This window comes from Triticum aestivum, chromosome 1B, assembly GCF_018294505.1.
Source record: "Triticum aestivum cultivar Chinese Spring chromosome 1B, IWGSC CS RefSeq v2.1, whole genome shotgun sequence".
NCBI classification, from domain to species: Eukaryota; Viridiplantae; Streptophyta; class Magnoliopsida; order Poales; family Poaceae; genus Triticum; species Triticum aestivum.
The window spans coordinates 18,495,053-18,517,345 of NC_057795.1; the positions used below are offsets into that span (position 1 = coordinate 18,495,053).

General features: G+C 42.0%; 2 protein-coding genes and 1 pseudogene across 3 annotated transcripts; 2 read left to right on the top strand and 1 right to left on the bottom strand.

Moving 5' to 3' along the window:
• The first annotated feature begins 4,519 nt into the window (after nt 1-4,519).
• Nucleotides 4,520-10,491, top strand: LOC123084900 (protein DETOXIFICATION 40). 2 transcript variants are annotated; one of them, XM_044506433.1, is made up of 8 exons: nt 4,520-5,058; nt 6,913-7,544; nt 7,643-7,699; nt 7,913-8,151; nt 8,230-8,348; nt 8,437-8,523; nt 8,919-9,036; nt 10,172-10,491. In XM_044506433.1, the coding sequence occupies exons 1-7, from the start codon at nt 4,720-4,722 to the stop codon at nt 8,985-8,987; spliced, it is 1,542 nt and encodes a 513-aa protein (XP_044362368.1). In that variant the 5' UTR covers nt 4,520-4,719; the 3' UTR covers nt 8,988-9,036; nt 10,172-10,491. The 2 variants fall into 2 exon arrangements, with proteins under 2 accessions (XP_044362368.1, XP_044362374.1); XM_044506439.1 differs by having other exon boundaries at nt 10,175-10,491.
• A 3,737-nt stretch (nt 10,492-14,228) lies between these two features.
• On the top strand, nt 14,229-15,262 carry LOC123104192 (uncharacterized). Its single transcript, XM_044525957.1, has 2 exons — nt 14,229-14,619; nt 14,706-15,262. The coding sequence occupies exons 1-2, from the start codon at nt 14,360-14,362 to the stop codon at nt 14,842-14,844; spliced, it is 399 nt and encodes a 132-aa protein (XP_044381892.1). The 5' UTR covers nt 14,229-14,359; the 3' UTR covers nt 14,845-15,262.
• A 533-nt stretch (nt 15,263-15,795) lies between these two features.
• On the bottom strand, nt 15,796-20,806 carry LOC123076009 (uncharacterized; annotated as a pseudogene).
• Nucleotides 20,807-22,293: the final 1,487 nt, after the last annotated feature.

Below are 22,293 nucleotides of genomic sequence, written 5' to 3' on the forward strand. Positions count from 1 at the left end.
GGGAGAGAGCAGGCATAACGATTTTTAGCTGTAAGCAGCTTAGGTTGCTTGTTGCAGGCATCAATGAGCTACAAGTTGCAGTGCTATTCAAGGCAAAATGGAGCGCAAGCGCAGGGCGGCATAAAGCAGTTGACCACCAAACACACGAGCATTGGGTTTGGACACCCCCATCTATTTCTCTCGTGCGTGTTCTCCCTCGGAAATCGCACTGGAGTGAATAAGGAAGTAGCGAGAGGTTGATTCGTGCGTGCGAAGGAGGATTAGGCTAAAAGTAGCAAAGTACTCCCTCCGTTCCTAAATAAGTCTTTGTAGAGATTTCACTAGATTGACTACATACGAAGAAAAATGAATGAATCTACACTTAAAATGCATCTATATACATCCGTATGTGGTTCATAGTGAAATTTCTACAGAGACTTATATTTATGAACGGAGGGATCATATTTTAGTACTCAATATAGCATGCACATAAGAGCACATATTAGACATCTCCATAAAAAACAATTAATCCGTAAGGACATGCATAACGAATGTTCAGGGTTGCATGTCAACATTGATATTCTTAAAAACATCTTTATAGACACCATTTCTAGAAATCAGCATTAGGCCATTGGTTTAGAAATCAGCATTAGGCCATTGGTTTACATAAAGCTCATATGAGTAGTTTAGTGTACATCATTGATATGGTTTGGTTATTGTGGTAACCTTTATCATATACACCCCCTATGGTGCCAATAATAGATTTTTATAGCATCAAATTATCCTATGTAGCCAATTTAAATGGGTAGAAAACATATATAATAGGCATTTTCAAAATACACCATATAAAGAAAACTATTAATTAAGTGTACATCCTAAAGAAAAATTTATAAATAATTGACACGCATGGTTATAGCATATTTGAAATTTCAATATTTTTCTAAAGGATTTCCGTATATAACATCTTTAATTTCAAGTTACGGTTTGAAAGATATGTGAACATTTCAAGAAGTACTTGAATCTGCCAAAAAAAAAAGGTTAAAAGAGAAAGTAGATGGGCCGAAATTGCACATGGTGCAGCCCATCTACTAAGCGACGCTCGGGCGATCCAACTCTATTCCACGTGAACGAAAATTTTGAGAGAAAAAGAGAGAATTATAGAATGTGCATATGAGCACATATTAGACATCTCCATCGAAAACAATTAATCCTTAAGGACATGCATAACGAATGTTCAAGGTTGCATGTCAACATTGATATTCTTGAGAACATCTTTGTAGACAACATTTCTAGAAATCCGCATTAAGCCATTAGTTTACATAAAGCTCATATGAGTAGTTTAGTGTACATCATCGATATGGTTTGGTTATTGTGCACTCGCCGAAATAGAGAGGATGATTATGTGCCTATGCTGCCAATAATAGATTTTTTGATAGCATCAAAATATCCTATGTGGCCAATTTAAATAGGTAGAGAACATATACAATAGGCATTTTCAAAATACACCACATAAAGAAAAGTATTAATTAAGTGTACATCCTCAAGAAGAATTTAGAAATAATTAACATGCGTGATGATAGCATATTTGAAATTTACATATTTTTCTGACCGATTTCCATATATAACATCTTTAATTTCTAGTTACGGTTTGAAAGATATGAATATTTCAAGAAGTACTTGAATCTGCCAAAAAAGGTTAAAAGAGACAGTAGATGGGCCAAAATTGCACCTGGTGCAGCCCATCTACTAAGCGACGGCCGGTCGATGCAACTCTACTCTACGCAAACGAAAATTTTCAGAGAGGAAAAAAGAGAATTATAGCATGCACATAAGAACATATATTAGACATCTCCGCCGAAAATAATTAATATGTAAGGACATGCATTACGAATGTTCAGGTTTCATGTCAACATCGATATTCTTAAAAACATCTTTATAGAAACCATTTCTGGAAATCAGCATTAAGCCATTGGTTTACATAAAGCTCAGATGAGTAGTTTAGTGTAAATCATCGATATTGTTTGGTTACTGTGCACTCGGCGAAATAGAGAGGATGATTATGTGCCTGAAGTAACCTTTACCATATACATCCCCTATGGTGCCAATATTAGATTTTTTGAGAGCATCAAACTATCCTATGTAGCCAATTTGAATGGGTAGAAAACATATATAATAGGCATTTTTAAAGTACACCATGTAAAGAAAAGTATTAAGTAAGCTTACATCCTAAAAAAATAGAAATAAATAACATGCGTGATAATAGCATATTTGAAATTTACATATTTTTCTGACCGATTTCCATATATAACATCTTTAATTTCAAGTTACGGTTTGAAAGATATGAACATTTCAAGAAGTACTTGAACCTGACAAAAAAGGTTAAAAGAGACAGTAGATGGCCTGAAATTGCACACGGTGCTGCCCAACTACTAAGCGACGCTCGGGCGATGAATCTCTATTCTACGCGAACGAAAATTTAGAGGGAAAAAGTGAGAATTATAGTATGCGCATAAGAGCACATATTAGACATCTCCGTTGGAAACAACTAATCCGTACGGACATGCATAACCAATGTTCAGGGTTGCATGTGAACATTGATATTCCTAAAAACATCTTAGTAGATATCATTTCTGAAAATCAGTATTAATCCATTGGTTTGCATAAAGCTCATGTGAGTAGTTTAGTGTACATCACCGAAAGAGACAGTAGATGGGCCGAAATTGCACATGGTGAAGCCCATCCGCTAAGCGACCCTCGGGTGATGCAACTCTATTCTGCACGAACGAAAATTTAGAGAGAAAAAAGAGAAACGAGTGAGTAGCGGGACTCAAACTCGGTTGTCCCGGATGGAGTCAGGGGGCTCTAGCCACTTAGGCATCCTTGTGCATGTGTGATAATGAAGAGGGTAGCTGCATATAAACCAAAGGCGATGGCTGATGTAGTAAACCGAACCGTTCTTCACTTAGGCTGGTCATAATGGGCAAGAACATAGTCTAATAACTTACACACTTTCCTAGACTATGTTACTACCTTCACAGTGGGTAGGAACATCTATGTAGTGTCATGCAATAATGTATTTATTAGGTTATAGACTCATTGTTTCTTGGAGTGTGTGATGTTCCGATAACTTAGCTAGTTACCACAAGCACCTCTCTCTTCATTAAATATATGACACATAAGCAAAGTTGTATTGGAGTGTGTGATGTTACTCCTAAGTTCCTCCCCATTGTGACCAGCCTTATAGCTGGCACTCGATATAATATATGACAACTTTAAAGGCAATTCTACAATGTACTGCCAGAAGCAATAGGCTATTTTATTATTGTTAGGTTGAGACAGAGATTTCTTTGCGTTCTGGATAGTCAGTCAGCTCATGGCACAGATCTGGTCCGGTCCGGACGGAGCACGATTGCACGAGACCGCGGATCCGGTCCCGTTCACCTCACCCATGTACACACACGTGGGTGATCTCCAGGGATGGATCCAGCCTGCAGTGACAACCATCCACATATAACCCGGCAGAAAGCAGGGGCCACAGGCCACAGTTGCCCATGAAGCACGTACGCATGCATGCATGCATGCACGCACGCACGATGCACTTGCTCGCGTTCCATGCCCACAGGCCACGTACGTACGTACAGTCGCCCATGCAACAGTGCTGCATTACTGCTAGCTACTCACGCATTAACTGATCGGATCGGTAAAGGATGACCAGCCAGAACGTAATAAAATTAATTAATTATTTAAAACGTGGTAAAAATGACCACGGTTTGGTTAAACAGAAAAAGAAACGACGGGATTTCTGTTGAAACACAGTGACGGAGCTAGACGGTGATTATTGGGGGGGCTGAGGACAAAACACTCAATTTCCAACGGATAAAATACCCAAAAAAAATTCAATCTCAGCCCTCTAAAAAAAAATTCTTCACAAAACTAGCCAAGGCACCTGCAGCTTTGTGCATAGCCCCGCCAGTGTTGAAACATGTCACAAACATTGGCGTGCATGCACCGAAATCAGGAGTTACAATCACGACGTACAGTGTCAAGGACTTCCTTAGGTCTCGACCCAAGCTATGCCGCTGTACGATCTTGTGCCCGCCTGAAGTTGGCCATAAAATGGCTAGCTAGATTTTGACGACGTCGAATATGAGTAATACAAGAACCACGTTCCTCTAGATTATCCTTATCTACTCAACCAAAAAAGCATATGCATCATTCTTACGAGATAAACCGAGATTTGAAAAGATTGATGTTACTACTGACCTCAGTGTATCCCCTCTTAGTTTTTTCCCTCGTTTTGCTTTGATTACCGGTAATCGTACGTTCGCATGCACCATATGACGTTACATGTCGGCCATGCTCGACGGAAACGTGATGTGTGATGGTTTCTTTATCTTTTCTTGAGGGTGAGGTGTTACAGTTTCTAGTCGCAAGGCTTAGCTGGTGGCTCCGGACCCTTGGCACGTCCCAGGCCCGTGGGATGGCGCGCGCATAAACTGGATCGTGCCGGTCCTTTTCGGTTTCTGTGATGCTGCGGCTGTGGAGTACTAGTAGGAGAGAAGACAGAAAAGGCGCGAATTACGAGTTGGCGCCGGGTGATCGCGTTTCCCCATCCCCGTGTCTTCGTCTACCTCGCGCTCGCGTTGCGTTCATAAGAGAGAGAGAGAGAGAGAGAGAGAGAGAGAGAGAGAGTAGATCACAGCCGAAAACCGACACTCTCTCAAACTCCGCAGTTGCGCCATGGACGCTGCGGAGAGCAACGAGACGAAGCTGCAGAGCCCGCTGCTGCTGCCGACACTGCCTACGCCGTTGCTGGACGGTGCTGACGGCGGGGACCAGCGCCTGGAGAGCATCCTGGGCGGCGGGTCGTCGGCGCCGTGGGCGCGGAGGATGTGCGCGGCGACGGCGGTGGAGCTACCGATGCTGGCGCGGCTGGCAGCGCCGGCCGTGCTGGTGTACATGATCAACTACCTCATGTCCATGTCGACGCAGATCTTCGCTGGCCACCTCGGCACGCTCGAGCTCGCCGCCGCCTCCCTCGGCAACACCGGCGTCCAGATGTTCGCCTACGGCCTCATGGTAAGTACCAACACGTTCTCACTTAATCAGTTGATCACCAATCTAATGTCGGTGCTCAGTACTGTTATTAGTGAGTGAGCCCGAGTGTTACTTCTCGATCGGGAAACAAATAAAGTCCACGAGCAGATCGAATCCACGTGCTGCCGACGAAACCGATCTTATCTCCTGATCCTGCTCGCGGAGCCACGTACGCGTGTGAATCCATGTGCAGATTTTATTGTGCTCACCTACTAACTACTCCATATATGGATTCTATATTTGCAACATATATATCGATACACCCAGATTTTATTGTGCTCACCTACTAACCACTCCATATGGATACACCTGTCCTTTTTTCCCTCTTTGATTGACGTGATTCTAGATTAAAAAAATATTCTAGCATATCCCACTTGCTTTCTCTGTCGGGGTTCACTAGGCGTGTTTGCATTTTGGGTCAACTTTTGACCATGGGTTTAATTAGTGGAATGTATTTTATATGTCACACAAGTTATGTCATTGGATATGTATTCGAAAGAAATTATCCATGGTACTGTTTTTACATATAACATGTAGTGTGTTATTACTCCCTCTGATCAAAATTAATTGTTGCTGGTTCAGTACAACTTTCATACAAATTTGTACTAAAACATCGACAAATAATATTGATCGAAGGAGTAGTTAAATTTAAATACGAGGGGATTAATAGTATGAACGAAGTAGCTTATTTTCTCCTTGTGATGTTTGGTCCCATGGTTTGATTAGTGAAATGTATTTTATATGTCACACAAGTTATGTCATTGGATATGTATTCGAAAGAAATTATTCATGGTACTGGTTTTACACACGACATGTAGTATTTTATTACTTCGATCAAAATTAATTGTCGCTCGTCTAGTACAACTTTCATACAAAGTTGTACTAAAACATCAACAACCAATATTGATCGGGAGAGTAGTTAAATTTAAATACGAGGGGATTAATAAACACGTAGGGAGGAAGTAACTTATTTTCTCCTTGTGATGTTTGGTCCCATGGTGAGAGCATTACGTTTCTAATTAGCCAAAATAGACAACTCGCGGAACATTTTCTTTAATTTATTAGGTTATTGGTAAGTATCAACAATAGAAAGCCTTTCCGTTTTCCACTTCTCATCTCTCGGTGACATCTTTCCATCTAAATCTTTAGAGGGGGTTTCACTAAATTTAAACGTAAACACCGATAGCTTGTATTTGAACACGAGGATCACTTTATATATGATGTGGCCTTTTTCAGTTCGTACCATGCATGACCCCAAATACTTCTTCCAAGCTCTATCATTGGGCCAGAGTATTTTCTTCTCATCGTGGATACTTCTTGGCCCCGCGTATATTGTTTTTTCTATTTCATTTGCCAATTTATTACAATATAACCATGGCTAGAAAAGTGATCGCATAACTCACTTTGGTGCGGTGTGTAAGTACAACCTTCTCACCTAGATTTAAATCAACTTGACCTCGAACTTACATTCCTATTTATCATAGTATTCAGGCCACTTTCTACATATCTCCTTGCACAAAATTTTAATAATTATCGATGTACATTCATTTCGAAAACGTCTCACTTACTCACTTCTGTCATAGCCCTATTCTTTCCAGTTGTGCATCTATATGTTGTTTTTGTACAACTTGCATACATTAGTTAGTGTAACTAAAGCGATTTATCTGCATACATGAAATGATTGTTGCTTTAAGATTTTATTATTGCAGTACAACATGCATAGTTTAGCTTCACTTATGACGATGTTTGGTAGTAGTTTGAATAATGTAAGTAATAGATAGAAAATGGGCGTATAGTTGGGCTAAATGAAATTGATGAACTGTGCAACAAATGCAGCTTGGCATGGGGAGCGCTGTGGAGACACTGTGCGGGCAGGCATACGGCGCGAGCAAGTTTGACATGTTGGGCATCTATATGCAACGCTCCATCGTCCTGCTCATGGCGACCGGCGTCCCGCTGGCCGCCCTCTATACCTTCTCCCAACCCATCCTCATCCTCCTCGGCGAGTCACCGGAGATCGCCCGCGCCGCGGGCATCTTCGTGTACGGCCTCATCCCGCAGATCTTTGCCTACGCGGTCAACTTCCCCATCCAGAAGTTCATGCAGGCGCAAAGCATCATGGCGCCGAGCGCCTACATCTCCGCTGTTACGCTCGTCGTCCACGTCGTCCTCAGCTACCTCGCCGTATACAAGTTCGGTCTGGGGATCCTGGGTGCCTCCCTCATCCTTAGCGCCAGCTGGTGGATCATCGTCGTCGCACAATTTATCTACGTTGTCAGCAGCAGCAGGTGCCATCTCACGTGGACTGGGTTCTCCGTGAGGGCCTTCTCTGGCCTACCCCAGTTTTTCCGGTTGTCCATTGCCTCTGCCGTCATGCTCTGTCTCGAGGCTTGGTACTTCCAGATACTCGTGCTTATTGCTGGCCTCCTCAAGAACCCCGAATTGTCGCTTGCATCGCTCTCCATCTGGTAATCACTTTTTTTAATGAAAATTTTTAACGACCAGATATGATTATGGGTATGTATATGTCTCAGCTTATCAATCTCATGTGCTTGTGTGTTTGCAGCATGACCATTTCAGGGTGGGCGATCATGATTTCTTTTGGATTCAACGCAGCAGCCAGGTAAAGTTACTAAGGTCACTTTCTTTTAGGGAAAAAGTTACTAAGGTTTCTTTTCATCAAAGGGAATTTCACTCAATTGTTATATCGAGCTAATACAACCGCACTGCATGAATACTCGGCCTCAACATAACATGATGCATGCAGCCAATTTGGCAAGAAAATTAACAACTTGGAGAAATATAATGTTTCAATGTGTGTTTATAACATGTACAGCGTGAGGGTCAGCAATGAGCTTGGAGCCGGAAACCCCAAGTCAGCGGCATTCTCGGTGGTGGTAGGGACGATGGTGTCCTTCACCTTGTCACTGATAATCTCGGTGGTCATCCTGCTCTGTCGCGACTATATCAGTTACATCTATGCTGATGGCGAGGACGTGGCAGCGGAGGTGTCCAAGCTGACGCCACTGCTGGCACTAACCGTCATCCTCAATGGCATCCAACCCGTACTATCAGGTAAACATAAAACAATTTATACTTGGCTTGTTAATTGTCCACTGCCATTGTGACACCGACGTGGATGTTCATAATTAGGGATGGCCGTGGGATGCGGTTGGCAAGCGTTCGTCGCCTACGTTAATGTGGGATGCTACTATGTCGTCGGCGTCCCCTTGGGTTGCCTCCTCGGCTTCTACTTCGACCTCGGCGCAGCGGTAAGGCCTCAATCCGTGCAAGGCTGTTTATAACTTTATGCCGCCTGCAAGCATGCCTTTTTTGATGAGTGGATGACACAAAATGTAGGGCATATGGTGTGGTATGATTGGAGGTACTCTCATGCAGACCGTCATCCTAGTGTGGGTTACCATCAGGACAAATTGGGACAATGAGGTACGTACATACTACGTTTGGGATTTACTTCGATTGTAATGAATCACTAGGTTTTAGTTGTGGTACGTAACCATCAATACATAAGAAGTAAAAATAACCATGAGTTCGTGATACAATGACAAAACAATAATATTAGGTTCAACAAGGCACATAGTAGTTACAGATCATGATGTACACAATTTTTTAACACAAACTAAAGAAGTACTTATAAATAAGTCATATATTACACAGTTAAACAACCAAATAACACCAGTCCACACTATACTCACATAGCCGCACTGTAATATAAATTATGTTTATATTATTTCTCAAGGGAAATTGGATTATAATCTGGTACGATAGCTATATATAGTTCCCTACTTTAAGAGCTATCTTCTATTCTGATTGAATTGCAGGTGGCCGAAGCAATGAAAAGATTACACAAGTGGGAGGACAAGAAACCTCTATTAGCTATCGAGGAATGAAACAAGGATTTAAATAAGAATTTCAGAGCTTCGTAAGCAGGATTGGAAGGTACGTAACCCAAGATCATTTTGGGAAACGTCTTAGTAGTTCGTTGTCCAAACACATATCCTATGGTGGGTGTTGATCTTGTTTAATTCAGTGTTGAGTAGTGTCCCCATCTTTGTGATGTCCCTTTTCAGATCCCGAAAGGGGTTCCTAAGTCGATAACTTTTTATTGGTCTCGCTTCTTTTGGCAGTTAGGCATAAATGAATATATCATTTAGCACGAAGGGTGATTTGTCCCTAAGGACCATGGCAACCTCGGGATTCAAGAATAGAAGTAGAGAACAAGTGACTATATATTGACTAAGTGTTCTTTTTAAGTTATTAATGAAGGTTGAGTTTGGTATAGTTGCTCTTGTGAAAAATTATTTGGCTCAAAACCCACTTATATCGGTTAAGTTCCACCCATTGGACATACTTTTTGGAAGGGTCCACTGAGAATTAAGGATGCATTCTTTCGATTTGGTATATTTGTTGTAAGGAATGAAGAATCGGTGAGATTTTCAGAGGACAAATGGATTGGGGATATGCTCCTTGTAGCTAGGGGATAATGAATATCGTTCATTATAAAGATGCCACTGTAATTGTTGTTCATGGAGTGGAAAACCCACTAGTTGACCTTTTGTTGGGCTCTCAGTTCTAGCAGCCTTTAGCGGAGTTCAATGATATCGTCCTCAAGGTTGTGAAGATGCAACTAACTTAGGAGCATGAGTCATTTAAGTGGGACCTTCATACAATTGGGGTTGTTCCTGTATACTCCATGTACTTTGCTTTAATGGATATACGTGTCAAGATTAAATCTAAGAGATTATGGTGCCTTAAATTACATCTAAGGATCAAGGTGTTCCTTAAGAACGTCTTGTTTAAACGAGAAACACAAAGTAGCATATGTTATGTATATGAAACTATCCAACATCTTTTTTTACTGTGGTTTGGCACATATTGTATTGTGCGTGTTTTTACTTGGCTTCTAATATCACCTCACATTGTACCATTTCACATAATTTTTGGTCTTGACTGCGGGAGGTAGAAAATCATTGAGACAACTTATTTTTGTTGTGGCAATAGTGATATTTAGTCTATTTGGCTATGCATAAATGACAATATGTTTGACAAAAAAGAAACTTTAATATTTGTGTAGCAGTTGGTTGCGGCATGGACGTTGCTACAAATATGAGAGCCGGTGGAGCTTGGCGCCAAGAAAATTGAGTGGATTATTATGGAGTTTATAACCCTATTTGGATGGCGTCCAGGCTTCTTAGTATTTATAATAGTCTTTGGTGTCATTTACATCCTTCTTTCCATGGATTGTGTTGTGTATTTGGTTTTCTCTCTTTCTGGCGAAGCCATTGTATAGCAACTTTGTAATAAGTAATTCTATATGCATCTATGATGCAGATGTCGTGGGTAATAAAAGAATTCGTCAGTTAAACATAGGAAATCAGATTCAATTTGTTAGTACATACTTTTCCCTATGTGGGTTATTTGGTTTGTGTAGGATAAAATTCCGTAGGAAATTTTCCTACGGATTCCTTTGCACTACATTTCAAATGATGTTTTCCATCCACTTAAATATATTGCAAAGAATCATTTGCTTTTCGAGTAAATAGCAACAAAAAAACTACCACATTTGGGGTTAGGACCACAGAAAACTACGACTTACATTTATTTCTAAAAAATGCCACTATTTTGGTTTGCTGTTCCAAAAAACACTAGATGTTGAACCGTTAACTTTCAACCATGTTTATGACATGGCTGGCCAAGCCGTCAACTTTAACCGTTTGTTGACTGTTTGTTTGAATCGTTACTTACATGTGGAGAACACATGTAAGCTCTCTTTTCCTCCTATTATCTTTCTTCTCTCCCTCTCCTTCCTTGAAATCTCTCTCTCCCGAGACATGGTCGGACACTCTCACGAGCGTTGCTGCCGCCGAGCCTACATCAAGCCACCACAGCCATGCCCATCACCACCACGCCCAGACTCAGCTGCCCCTCCCCGACTCCCACCAGTCCGCCCCTCCCCCACTCCCGCGCTCGCCCAGGCCAGCTCCGACTCGCAACAGTTCATTCCTCTCCTGGACCATGGCAATATGGGCGACGCCGGCCAGACATTCACCATCGTGCCGCTGCTGCCTGAACTTTGCTACTGTGTCCTCGGTATCATGGCTTCCGGAGCAGAGCAACAGTCACAAGGAGTAGTGGTAAGCAGCAACGACAAGAAGTGGTAGCCGCGACAAGCGGCAACAGCGGGAAGGAGCAGCACCAGCGGCAAGCAGTGGGAAGGAGCAGCAACAACGGCAAGCAGCGGGAAGGAGCAGCAACAGCGACAAGCAGGAGGAAAGAGCTAATCGGGCATGGCATCGCCCACAGTGTCTGCGGCGACCCACGAGCTCCGCCGCAATGTGTGTCACAGCTCCGGAACGGGGCTATGCGGCAATCCCTTGGAGCTCGGCCGCGCCGCGTGCAGTGGCTCCGACAACGAGCTCGCCGGCAGGGACCCTATTGCTTTTTTAAAAAAGTTACAGGGAACCAATTATTTTTTAGAGTTACAAGGAGACGATTCTATTTTGTAAAAAGTTACAGGAACCGATTGGTTTTTCTATTTTTGGAAGGCACTGACATGTGGGCTTCACCTGTCATAACGGTCAACCTAACGGTCAAAGATGACAAGTGGACCCAGTCCGTCATAAACGTCATTAAAATTAACTAGCATAGTCATTAGCGCAACATGATAGTTTTTCAAAGTAGCCAACCAAAATAGTGGTAGTTTTTTAAGAAATTAAAAATATGGTAGTTTTCTGTAACCCTAGCCCTAAATGTGGTAGGTTTTTGTTATTTACCCTTTACTTTTTGTATGGTGCAGTTAACAACCTTCATTATTAGTTCAATCCCGTAGGATTCTTGTGTGGGCATTGCCACTCTAATTCCATGTTTTTTCCTATTACTGTAATTTTTAATTGTGAACGTAGGGGAGACTTAGAAAACTATGGTTGAACCGTCCAAACGGTCAGCAATGGGATTCAGTAGGAAGTGAGCATCCCTAAAATGTGTAAAAGGCAATATTCATTATGCATTTTACTCTTGAAATTTCACACTATATACTGCCCCGTCCGTTCCAAAATGTAAGACGTTTCTTAACACGAGTGTAGTGTAGTGTCAGAAAACGTATTATACTATATGGGACGGAGAGAGTACTTGCCATGATTCGATCTCGAAGGAAGTTAGTGTAAAATTTGCATCATGAGCTCTCACGATTGCAAAGGTGAACCCTGGTCAGTGCCCCTCTAATTCCTCTACCACCGCCTACCTCCCACCGTCCACCCACGTCACTCCTACTTCCCCTCCTTGGTTTCCCCTTCAAACACAAGAGTCATCTTCCCTTGTAGCTAGATTTGAAAGTCCCCACCAAGATTTTGGTTACGGGGTGGTAAATTTGGTTACCAATGGGTAACTGCATATCTAGGTACCCCTTGGTAAACATGTACTGAGCAAAAAATGTCGATTTCTTTTAGAATTTCTGAGTTTAAACGAAAAATGCACGGTTTTTTTTATAGTAGAAAGTAGAAACATTCGTAGACCAGATAACCTGTGATGGTGTAGTGGTATATTTGGGCCTTCCATATTAGTAGGTCAATAGGTCCTGGTTCGAGTCCCTCAACAACAGGGTGTAGAGGACTAGCACTACTTCACAGCAATTTATTGAATAACAGAAGTTCAAATTTATATCTAGAATTCTAGATTAAAACATTTGAATTCATTTTTTTAAAGTTGAGCGGTATTTTCTGGTAACCATGGTAACCGCCTTTCTCGTGTCCCATTGGTAGAAAATTTGTATTTGGTAGCCAAAACCATGGGCACCACATGGGAATAAATGAAACATTGTTTCTTGTTAAAAGTTGCATCTATAGTAATTCATTTTATTCTATCAGAGTTAGATTACGACAAATAATGAGCAAAGTGATCCGGAAAGTAGATGGTTTTGGACGTATCACCCATCTATGATATCAAAGTACTTGTTTTGATAGTCGGGGAAAAATATCACAGATGAGTTTTATAACGTCATATATGATGTGCATTGTATCGCAAATGACTTAAGGAAGAACTTCCCTAGAGAAAAATCCTTATGAATAAATCGGTTGCGAAACTTTGGCCTGGTAAGATCAGCAAGGCTGCGACAGTAAAACCTAATCCAACATAGGTGATCTACGCATGCCTCGTCGTGTGCAGGGGCTGGTTACCCAAACCCGCACCTGCACCCCGGTGTAGATTTCTTTCCACGCACACCATGACGCCGGGTAAATGGCACCCGTGGGTGAAATACACCCACCTCTTCCGTGGATCTCGACGCGGAGTGGACCGAGCGGGAGAAATTTTGTGGGAGTGCCTGAATGCAGTTGGGCGAGAGGGAGTGGACTGTGGGTTGCGCGGCTATGATTTTGTGACTTTCATTCACGACAGTCATGCCCCACATGGCATATACATATATAGCCTGGTATATGAGGTTTTATCAATGTTTTTGATTTTCTCAAAATAAAAAAAAAGGCCAACCAAAGGTTTGAAAATCTACCCGTACATATGCATGATTGGTGAGGGGAAGAGACGAAGAGCGTGGGGAGATGACGACATGATGGCAAATGAGATGTCATCATCCCGATGAAATGTTCCGGCCGCTATACCAGTCCAACTGCGCGTTATATATAAATATAGCTCGTGGAAACATCGCCTGGTTAATTGTTCTGTCCCACGACCAAGATGCATCTCTTCTCCCCTCGATCGTGTACCATGCATGCATGCTTTCTCAAACTCAGAATCCCAGATGTCTTTCCGCTTGGTTCTTGATTCTGAAGCGCTGCTGCATGATTCTGATTCAGCTTTTTTTTAGCTTTTTTTGCGGGGATTCTTATTCAGGTTTCAGTTGGTAAACCTTTTAATTCTCTGGAAATGCAGTGTCGTACGTACTGTATGTGGCTGAGCAGCTTGAGCTGCATGCAGCTGTTTTTTTTGTTTTTTTTGCTTTTTGCCAGAATCAGCAGTGCATGCATGGCATCGACAGGTTCATTTTTTGCCCAGCTGAACCTTGCAGTTCACTGCCCGCCGTGCCGACTACAAGGCAGAAACCCGGGCCCGCCTTATCTGAGCTTGGTGGAGCGGAGTGGCTATCCCGGCATGCACGTCGCCATCTTATCTTCCGGGGAAGGAAGAAGCTTTCGGCTTTGTGCGGCCGCAGATCGACGCCGCGCGAGCGCGCTCCAATCCATATCACTCCGCTAGCGATACGTACGCCGAGCTTCACTTCACCGGATCCAGCCGACAACCACGCAAACAAAAAATGGCCGCCGCTCCCTCCCCCGCCGTCGCCGCCGTCAGCAGCAGCACGCCCTCGTCGGGGCTCCTGCCGCCGCGGCGCAGCGCCGTCCCGCTGCCGTCGATGGGGAGCAGCAGGGCGGCGGCGCCCGGGGGCAGGATGGCGACGGTGGCGCGCGCGGTGGGCGACGTGGCCGCGGAGGGCAACACGTACCTCATCGCCGGCGCCGTGGCCGTGGCGCTCGTCGGCACCGCCTTCCCCATCTTCTTCTCCCGCAAGGACACGTACGTGGTCGAGCGTTGAAGGCTCGATTGGTTGCCATCTGCCTGTGTGCATACAATTGATCAGTGGATGACGGTGTTGCGTGCAGGTGCCCCGAGTGCGACGGCGCCGGGTTCGTGCGCAAGTCCGGCGCGACGCTGCGGGCGAACGCGGCGAGGAAGGACCAGGCGCAGATCGTGTGCGCCAACTGCAACGGCCTCGGCAAGCTCGGCCAGATCGACAAGTAGAGCCTCCCCTAATCGATGTCTCTTCTTCTCCACTCCTTGCACGTACCCTTGCTGCATCCCGTCCCGTCGATCGATCTCTGCTTCGTCTTCCTCGTCTCCTCCTCCCCTGTGCTTGCAGTTCAGTGGGACGCAGGAATCCTACAGGAACTGATCCATATAGAGAAGATCGAGGTCCCGTAGAATTCCCGGGTTCCCAACTGCACATCCTTCACTGTGGTTTTCGTTCCTTTTTTTTGCGTGCGTTCGCTGGTTTTCGTTCTTTCTTTTACCGTGTTGTGTTAATAACTGTCTGCATATGTGTAGATATGTATATGCTTTGTGTAATGTATAGACATATGCTTTGTGTACCTGTAATGCTGTAACTGTATTTGTGTGGACTGTTGAGGTATATGTACCGTAAGTGCGGGGCTTTGCTAGATCCATGTAGCTTGTTTACGAGGTGTAGGATTATCGGTACGTACGTGCGTGTATGACACAATGTACTAATGTGGAACCTGCTGCCCGGCAGGAGCTGCAGGCTGCACGCTAGAATCTGTAATATGCTGGCTAAGTTGTAATGGATCAGAAACAACTCTACCCCCCTGCACCACGTCAGCGTGGTATCCTCATCGGCGAATTAATCGGGGCGAGGAAAGATGAGACTGTAATGGAGGCAGAGAGAGCAGCAACGTGAATCCCGTATGGACCTCTGTATCACATAGAACTTGACTTCTTAGAGAGGACAAGATGGAGACTCATTTCTTGATCACTTATTAGCTGTTGGAGTACATATGCGAAATACTCCCTCCGTTCCTAAATAATTGTCTTTCTAGAGATTTTAACAAATGACTACATACGGAGCAAAATGAGTGAATCTACAATTTAAAACATGTCTACATACATCCATATGTTGTAGTCCATTTGAGATGGCTAGAAAGACAAATATTTGGGAACGGAGGGAGTATAACATAATTAATCAACACAGCCAGATCCCCCGTAAAAGAATTGTGCCGAATCAATTTTTGAAGGTGTATAGCAACCCTTCCCATCGTCAGTAGATGGCAAATCAATATTGACAATATGACTTATACCGTCTGCATCGATAAGCTTGAGATTACTAAAGGATGCAACATTGCCACTTGCTGAAATATAGCCACTTCCCATTGGAGGACTTAGTCGTGGTTTCTTATGATTAACATAGCCACCAAAGGTTATCTCCAAAGGTTTATCAACGAGTCCTGGGATCAAGGATTTAGGGAAGTAACCCACTGGTTTTGGATCACCCATAGCTCCAAAATGGATGTGCCAATCACCTGAATATTTTTCCTGCGTGTATTTATCAATATATCAATAAATATACAACATATCATTCCTCATAAGTAAATGATATCACCATCGCTCTAGAATACCTAACATATTCATATCGCTAAACAGTGCAGTCAAACTTCTCCATCTTTCATGAATAATTATTGAATCAAATATTTGCTATGTTGAGCTTGTACCACTAGATTTTGCATGAAAAGTTTCAAGAAAGGAAGCTTTTTCCTTGTTTTGAAGCCGCTTTTCCTTTTGATTTGACTCGATCAAGTGCTTATTATCTCATATTTATCGTCTACCATTTTTATACAGTATTATTCACAAGAAAAGGGTTGCACAAACTTGTGTGTGCTAACAACTTGAGTAAGAAAGGCAGTATATGAGGAAGGTGCAAAGCACTTTGCCATATATTATCCTAACTACTTGCACACTCGGGTGCGCGTGCACACACACACATGCATACATATAAATACAAACACGTCTCTCATTCGGTAACAGAGGGAGTAGTGTAGAAGGTCAAATTATCTTAAGTCTACATATTTAAGTTTTTACACGAAGAGCATCAGTATCCACTTTTCGTGATATATCATATATGACCATCACTTGTTCGTGCCTTGGCATAATTCACTGTTTGGACTAAAAAAATTAATGATAAACACTAAAAGGCAATGATTCACATATAATTTACAAAGAGCTCATGGTAATACATAAAGCTTTTATGTACTACCAAAAACTAGACTAAGTACACTTCTAAGAGAAAGTTACCATGAACTTGTTTAGTGACGCCTTACACAAAACAACAATTGCTTTGTGATGTGCAAGATTTTAATCTTGTTTGATGTGAACTTGCTTAATTCCAGTTTGAACAAACTAGCATGGATGTTGCAATAGCAGGTTCATACCTTAATATCCTTAGGGTGATATATCTTTTCTGGCCACCAATGCATGAAAGTGGACCGATGACATTGCCTGGAGCTATACTTGATGATGTCTTGTGACATCCAGGGCAAATCATGTTCATGCAGCCCTTGCCAGAAGTTCCACCACTCTGAGATTGCAATATAATTAGGAAAATGTGCAAAAATGTTTCAAATATCGCATTCCTTTTTGAAAAATTAAAAGCATTCTAAGGGAATGGTCGAGTAAAGGGCCACTAGGGTTTGATTCCTACTTGATACGATTTTTTGCTCCCTGATATATGAATAACACAATGACACTCAAATATATTACAACCTCCTTTTATACATAGATATCGAAGGAAATTTAGATTGGTATTGTGAAATAGTATTAATTCAGAATTCTATGAAAATATTTTCGTGAGACATTAGTTTTATAGCAAATACATAATAAAACATGATGGCAACAGTAGTGTGTTTGTAAGTTTCGAATACCTAAATAATGTCATTTTGCAAGGAAATGGAATAAATTATATGACAAGTTATTGGATGCATGCTTTAAACATTACGTAGACCATCATATTGCTAGTTCCTAGAATGTGATATGATGGTCTTCGTAGTTTATGCAACTAAACATAAACACTAGCAGGTCATCACTCTTAGTCTATATTTTAAACACATATCATGCACAGTGCAGCTTATAGAGTTTAGAAACAAAAAACTTACAATCCAAGCTGTGTAGAAATGGGTCCGAGAATCCTTGTACAATCATGGGAAAATCTACACATAATTGTGGTAGGTGTTAGTATATATGTGCAAAATATACGTCCATTATAACTGAAATATATGACATAAACAGTGACTAGAGGTATCCGTAGAAAGTACAACACTAATTAACACAAGAAAAAACTGCAATAAAGTACAACATTAAACATTGATAAATTAACTACAGATAGCAGACAAAGATTACTACAGATAGCAGACACACATTGATATCAAGAGCAAGCTAACTTAAGAAGCTGGTTTACTAGTTATTAAATAACTCTTTGAAAAAAATGAGGTTTTCCCCCGGCCTCTGCACTCCGAAAGATGCATGTGGTCATATTAAATAACTCTTCACAAAGAGTTTAGTTTTTCTGGATGATCCTTAACATAGGCATGCTCCAAGCACTCATTTTGAAACTATGGCGTTGTACAAGAGGAAAAAAACACACTCATCCTCAACCAATATCTTGGATGCAAGAAAATACATTATCCTAATTCTTTCCAGGAAACATTGTTGAGGTTGGAAAGGAAAGCATGCATGATAATGTGCTAAGAGCATCTCCAGCAGCTGCCCTATAATAGATCACGAAAACACGGAGGACTAAAAAAATTTGGGCATGAAAACGCGTGTTTTTGGGCACAAGCACGCGCCGTCTCCAACAGCCGCCCTAAAATTGGGCACTCGAACATTCAAAACTGAACCTGCTATCTTCTTTGAACTTTACTGTCAAAAGTGAATTTTACTATTGAAACTTCTAAAACTGAAACTGAACTGGATTTGCTAGTACTGCACATGTTCAGAAAGAAGCAATCAAGCACAACACGCATGGATTCATCAAATGGTAACTGCTACTCCCTCCGTCCCATAATCTAAGACGTTTTTTGACACTAGTGTAGTATCAAAAAACGCAAGTGAAATTTGCAGCCGCATCTGTGATTGCTGCCACTAGGCTTTCAGCCTTCTGGTACGCACACGTTGCACGGCCACTGGACGCGGCCATTGGAGGCACGCGCAGCCCGGTATTGCCCCCGCATGGCGCAGCCGCAGCGCGGGTGAAGAAGAGGCGCGTGGTCATCTCCCAGCTCTGAAGTACGGGCGAGGTGGAGGCGGGATCAGGCTCCGGACACGCAGGAGGATGGGGGCACGCGAGGACGGCCATGGCGGCTTTTGATCGGGCGCCGGAGGCCATCGAGGCCAAATCCAGTCGGGAGCTGGTGCTCTGCCTCGTCCGGATCGACGGCGGAGCTGCCGGATTTGATGGGTGAGGAGGCAGAGACGGAGGGGCTCGCCGGGGCGGCGGGGTAATCAGTAGGCGGGGGCGAGGGAGAGCCGTTCCGGTGAGCGGCAACCCGGGGAGGCCCAACTTTTTGTTTGGAAAAAAATATAGGACTGGGCTGTTGGTAGAGGTTGCTGTATTTTCGGGCATTTCCTATTTGGCGCCACAGGCGCCAGTTAGCGTGCATTATGTTAACTGGTGCATGTGGCGTCCGTAAATGGGCCGGCCCATCTAGGCGTGGGTTGATGATTTAGAAAAAAATTATGTGAACTTTTTAAAAATTTCAAAAGTTTTTTTAGATTGATGAACTTCTTTGAATATTGATGAACTTTTTCCAAATTTAATGAACATTTGTCTTGAAAATGGATGAACTTTTTTTGGTTTATGAACTTTTTTTCAGTTCCATGAACCTTTTCAAAAAATATATGATTTTTTTCAATTTCTATTCACTTTTTTTCAAATTTAATGAACTGAGCCGGCCCATGCTAGCAGCGCTGCACCAGGTGCCGGATCGTTAACGGGCGCCTACTGCGCTGTATAGGAGCTCCTGTATTTTGGCCCTTTTACCCTAAAATCACCTCATGCTCGAAAATAGGGGTGCTATTGAAAATGCTCTAAATATAGACATTTAAACATTCTAATCATGAATTGATTGAATGAAGGAATATAAATAGAGTATTTTTTTCTTATACATAGTATAAGAAACCTACTGCATGTGTTTCAAAGATAACTAATGATGTTTGAAAAGTGCATCCTATATTTTCCCCATAATTTTGTAGTATAGTTTTTCAAAAAAAATGTTATTCATAACTCGTACTTTAGTATATACGTGATTTTGAAATTTCTATCACACTTCATTGCTACAAGTAAGAGCTAATTAACATGCATTAGCTTCTGGATTAATTATGATGATTAGCCATGCTATCAACTATTTGGAACTAATAATTATATTCAACACACTTATATAGTCACACATTCTTAATGAATCGTTTAATTACATAAGGTGTGTATATAGTTTTTCTTCTCTAAACAACAAAGTTGTACATAGAAGCTCACTAATTACAAAAAAATATGCCAAGAACTGAAAATAAGATCTTATAACAAATTATGCACCCGACGGGGTTCTAATATTGGAACTTCTAAAAATTATCTTGGTAGTAATACACAACATATGCAAAAAAAATCTGGTATTTTATCCATGTTGAGTAGTTTGCTTACTAAGTGTAATTAAACTAATATACATGTAGTTGTACAAGTCACATAACTTACATGCCATCCAATTTGGATTCCATTGAGTGAATATGGTTGTCCATCTCCCCTATATAGAATCGAAATCATAGATGCACTTTCTTGCCCATTTTGTAAATCAAAGCCGTAAACATCTAGTGTGGCCTCTGCACCATAATAATGCTTATTGCCACCTCCTGACGGCCATGTATGACTTGAGAACTGTTAAAATGTAATTAAACCCATCCGCGTGTAAGTAGGACATAGTTTTCATGATGTATATGATACTAAAAATATCACAAACAATAATGCAATTAAGGGAAACTTAATACTCACATAAGTAATTTTTGAATTTTTGTCAGAGGTAAGATTTCCCTTTGGAAGGAAGAATTCTGGATGAATTTCATAGGGCCATGAAATTGTCGAGTTTCCTTGCTTTATATTGTACAAAGGGGGGGGGGCAAACAAGGAGAGAATGTAAATAATGATGTGAATGTTCATCGCAATAGCAATAGAAAATAAACTGCAAACTTACCTCTTCAATAGCATGAAAACACACTCCTTTAAGTATGCTACCAAGAAGTAGCACAATAAACAGCATAATAGGTTGAGGAGAATTATCCATGTAGAAGCCAAACAGAAACACAAGTACTGGTGTAGTGATGTGCCCTTCACTGAGGCCCGCCCTCTTAAATAGTGTGAAGCAGTGTGGTACGTGCCTATAGGATTCGGTGCGGAAAATTAGCGAGAGTCATTTAAAGCTTGGCTATAAAAAAATGCAATAAAAGATTTCATTCCATAAAAATTCTTGTTGGAATATATGTTATTTAAGAAAAATTAATGTGGTTCATTTATATCCTAGTGAGATATGACGATCATATAAGACATAAGATATATAAAAATGAATTCATTGAAAAGGAAAATCTAGGATTTATGAAAAATAATAAAAAATTCATCACATACTATTAATGAATATATATAGGAATTAACTTAGGAAAAGTCATATCTACGATTCAAGAAACAAGTTAATGTCAAGCATTTAGAACTTTATCTATTTGTATATATATACAGACGGTGTAACATGCATCAATAAAAGATCATGCAAATCTGGGTCAGAGAAGAGAGTAGCACACTAGCATGAATACACACACAAAGCATGAAGATTCTTAAGCTCTGTATTTATTAACTCCTAAAAACTATAGATATTTTATCGACCACATTTTTTTGTTTTCTCCTATGGACTAAATAGTTGAAAACCAAAAATTTCAGTCAGGCGAACACATCGAGGAAGGACAAGGCACAGATCGTGTGCGCCAACTGCAACGGCCTCGGCAAGCTCGGCAGATCGACAAGTAGAGCCTCCCCTAATCGATGTCTCTTCTCCACTCCTCGCACGTAACCTTGTCGCATCCACATATATATGCATATCGATCCATCGTCCTGTCGATCGATCTCTGCTTCGTCTTCGTCCTCCTCCCCTGTTCTTGCAGCTGCATGGGATGCAGGAATCCTGCAGGAACTGATCCATATAGAGAAGATCGAGGTCCCGTAGAATTCCCGGGTTCCCAACTGCACATCCTTCAGTCTGCCTCTTTCGGCCCAGGCTAGGGAGGAGATAAGAGAGATACAGCAAGGATCCTCGCATGTTTGTCTGGAATACGGTTCGCCCGACGTTTGGGTCTGTGAACTAGGACGTTATTCGTCAAAGAAGTACTACAACCACTGTTTCAAGCAGGTGAAAGCTGATGAGGCCTTTGGTTGGCTATGGAAAGCCAAATGCCCGATCAAGTTCAAGATGTTTGGGTGGCTGCTTATGGTCGATCGTTTGAACACCGGGAACATGCTGAAGAGGCGGCACTTTGCTGTAGCCGGGGGCAACTACACTTGCATGCTCTGCCAAAACCGCCAGAGGAAACCATGGAACATCACTTCTTTGAGTGCCCTTTTGCCAAACAATGCTGGAGTAAGGTTGGTCTGACTTGGCCAGG

Coding starts and splice junctions, on each gene's coding strand:
- LOC123084900 (XM_044506433.1), top strand. CDS start 4,720: ATGGACGCTGCGGAGAGCAACGAGACGAAGCTGCAGAGCCCGCTGCTG. Junction 8,349..8,436: donor ACTTCGACCTCGGCGCAGCG/GTAAGGCCTCAA, acceptor CACAAAATGTAG/GGCATATGGTGTGGTATGAT. Junction 8,524..8,918: donor GGACAAATTGGGACAATGAG/GTACGTACATAC, acceptor ATTGAATTGCAG/GTGGCCGAAGCAATGAAAAG.
- LOC123104192 (XM_044525957.1), top strand. CDS start 14,360: ATGGCCGCCGCTCCCTCCCCCGCCGTCGCCGCCGTCAGCAGCAGCACG. Junction 14,620..14,705: donor TTCTTCTCCCGCAAGGACAC/GTACGTGGTCGA, acceptor TGTTGCGTGCAG/GTGCCCCGAGTGCGACGGCG.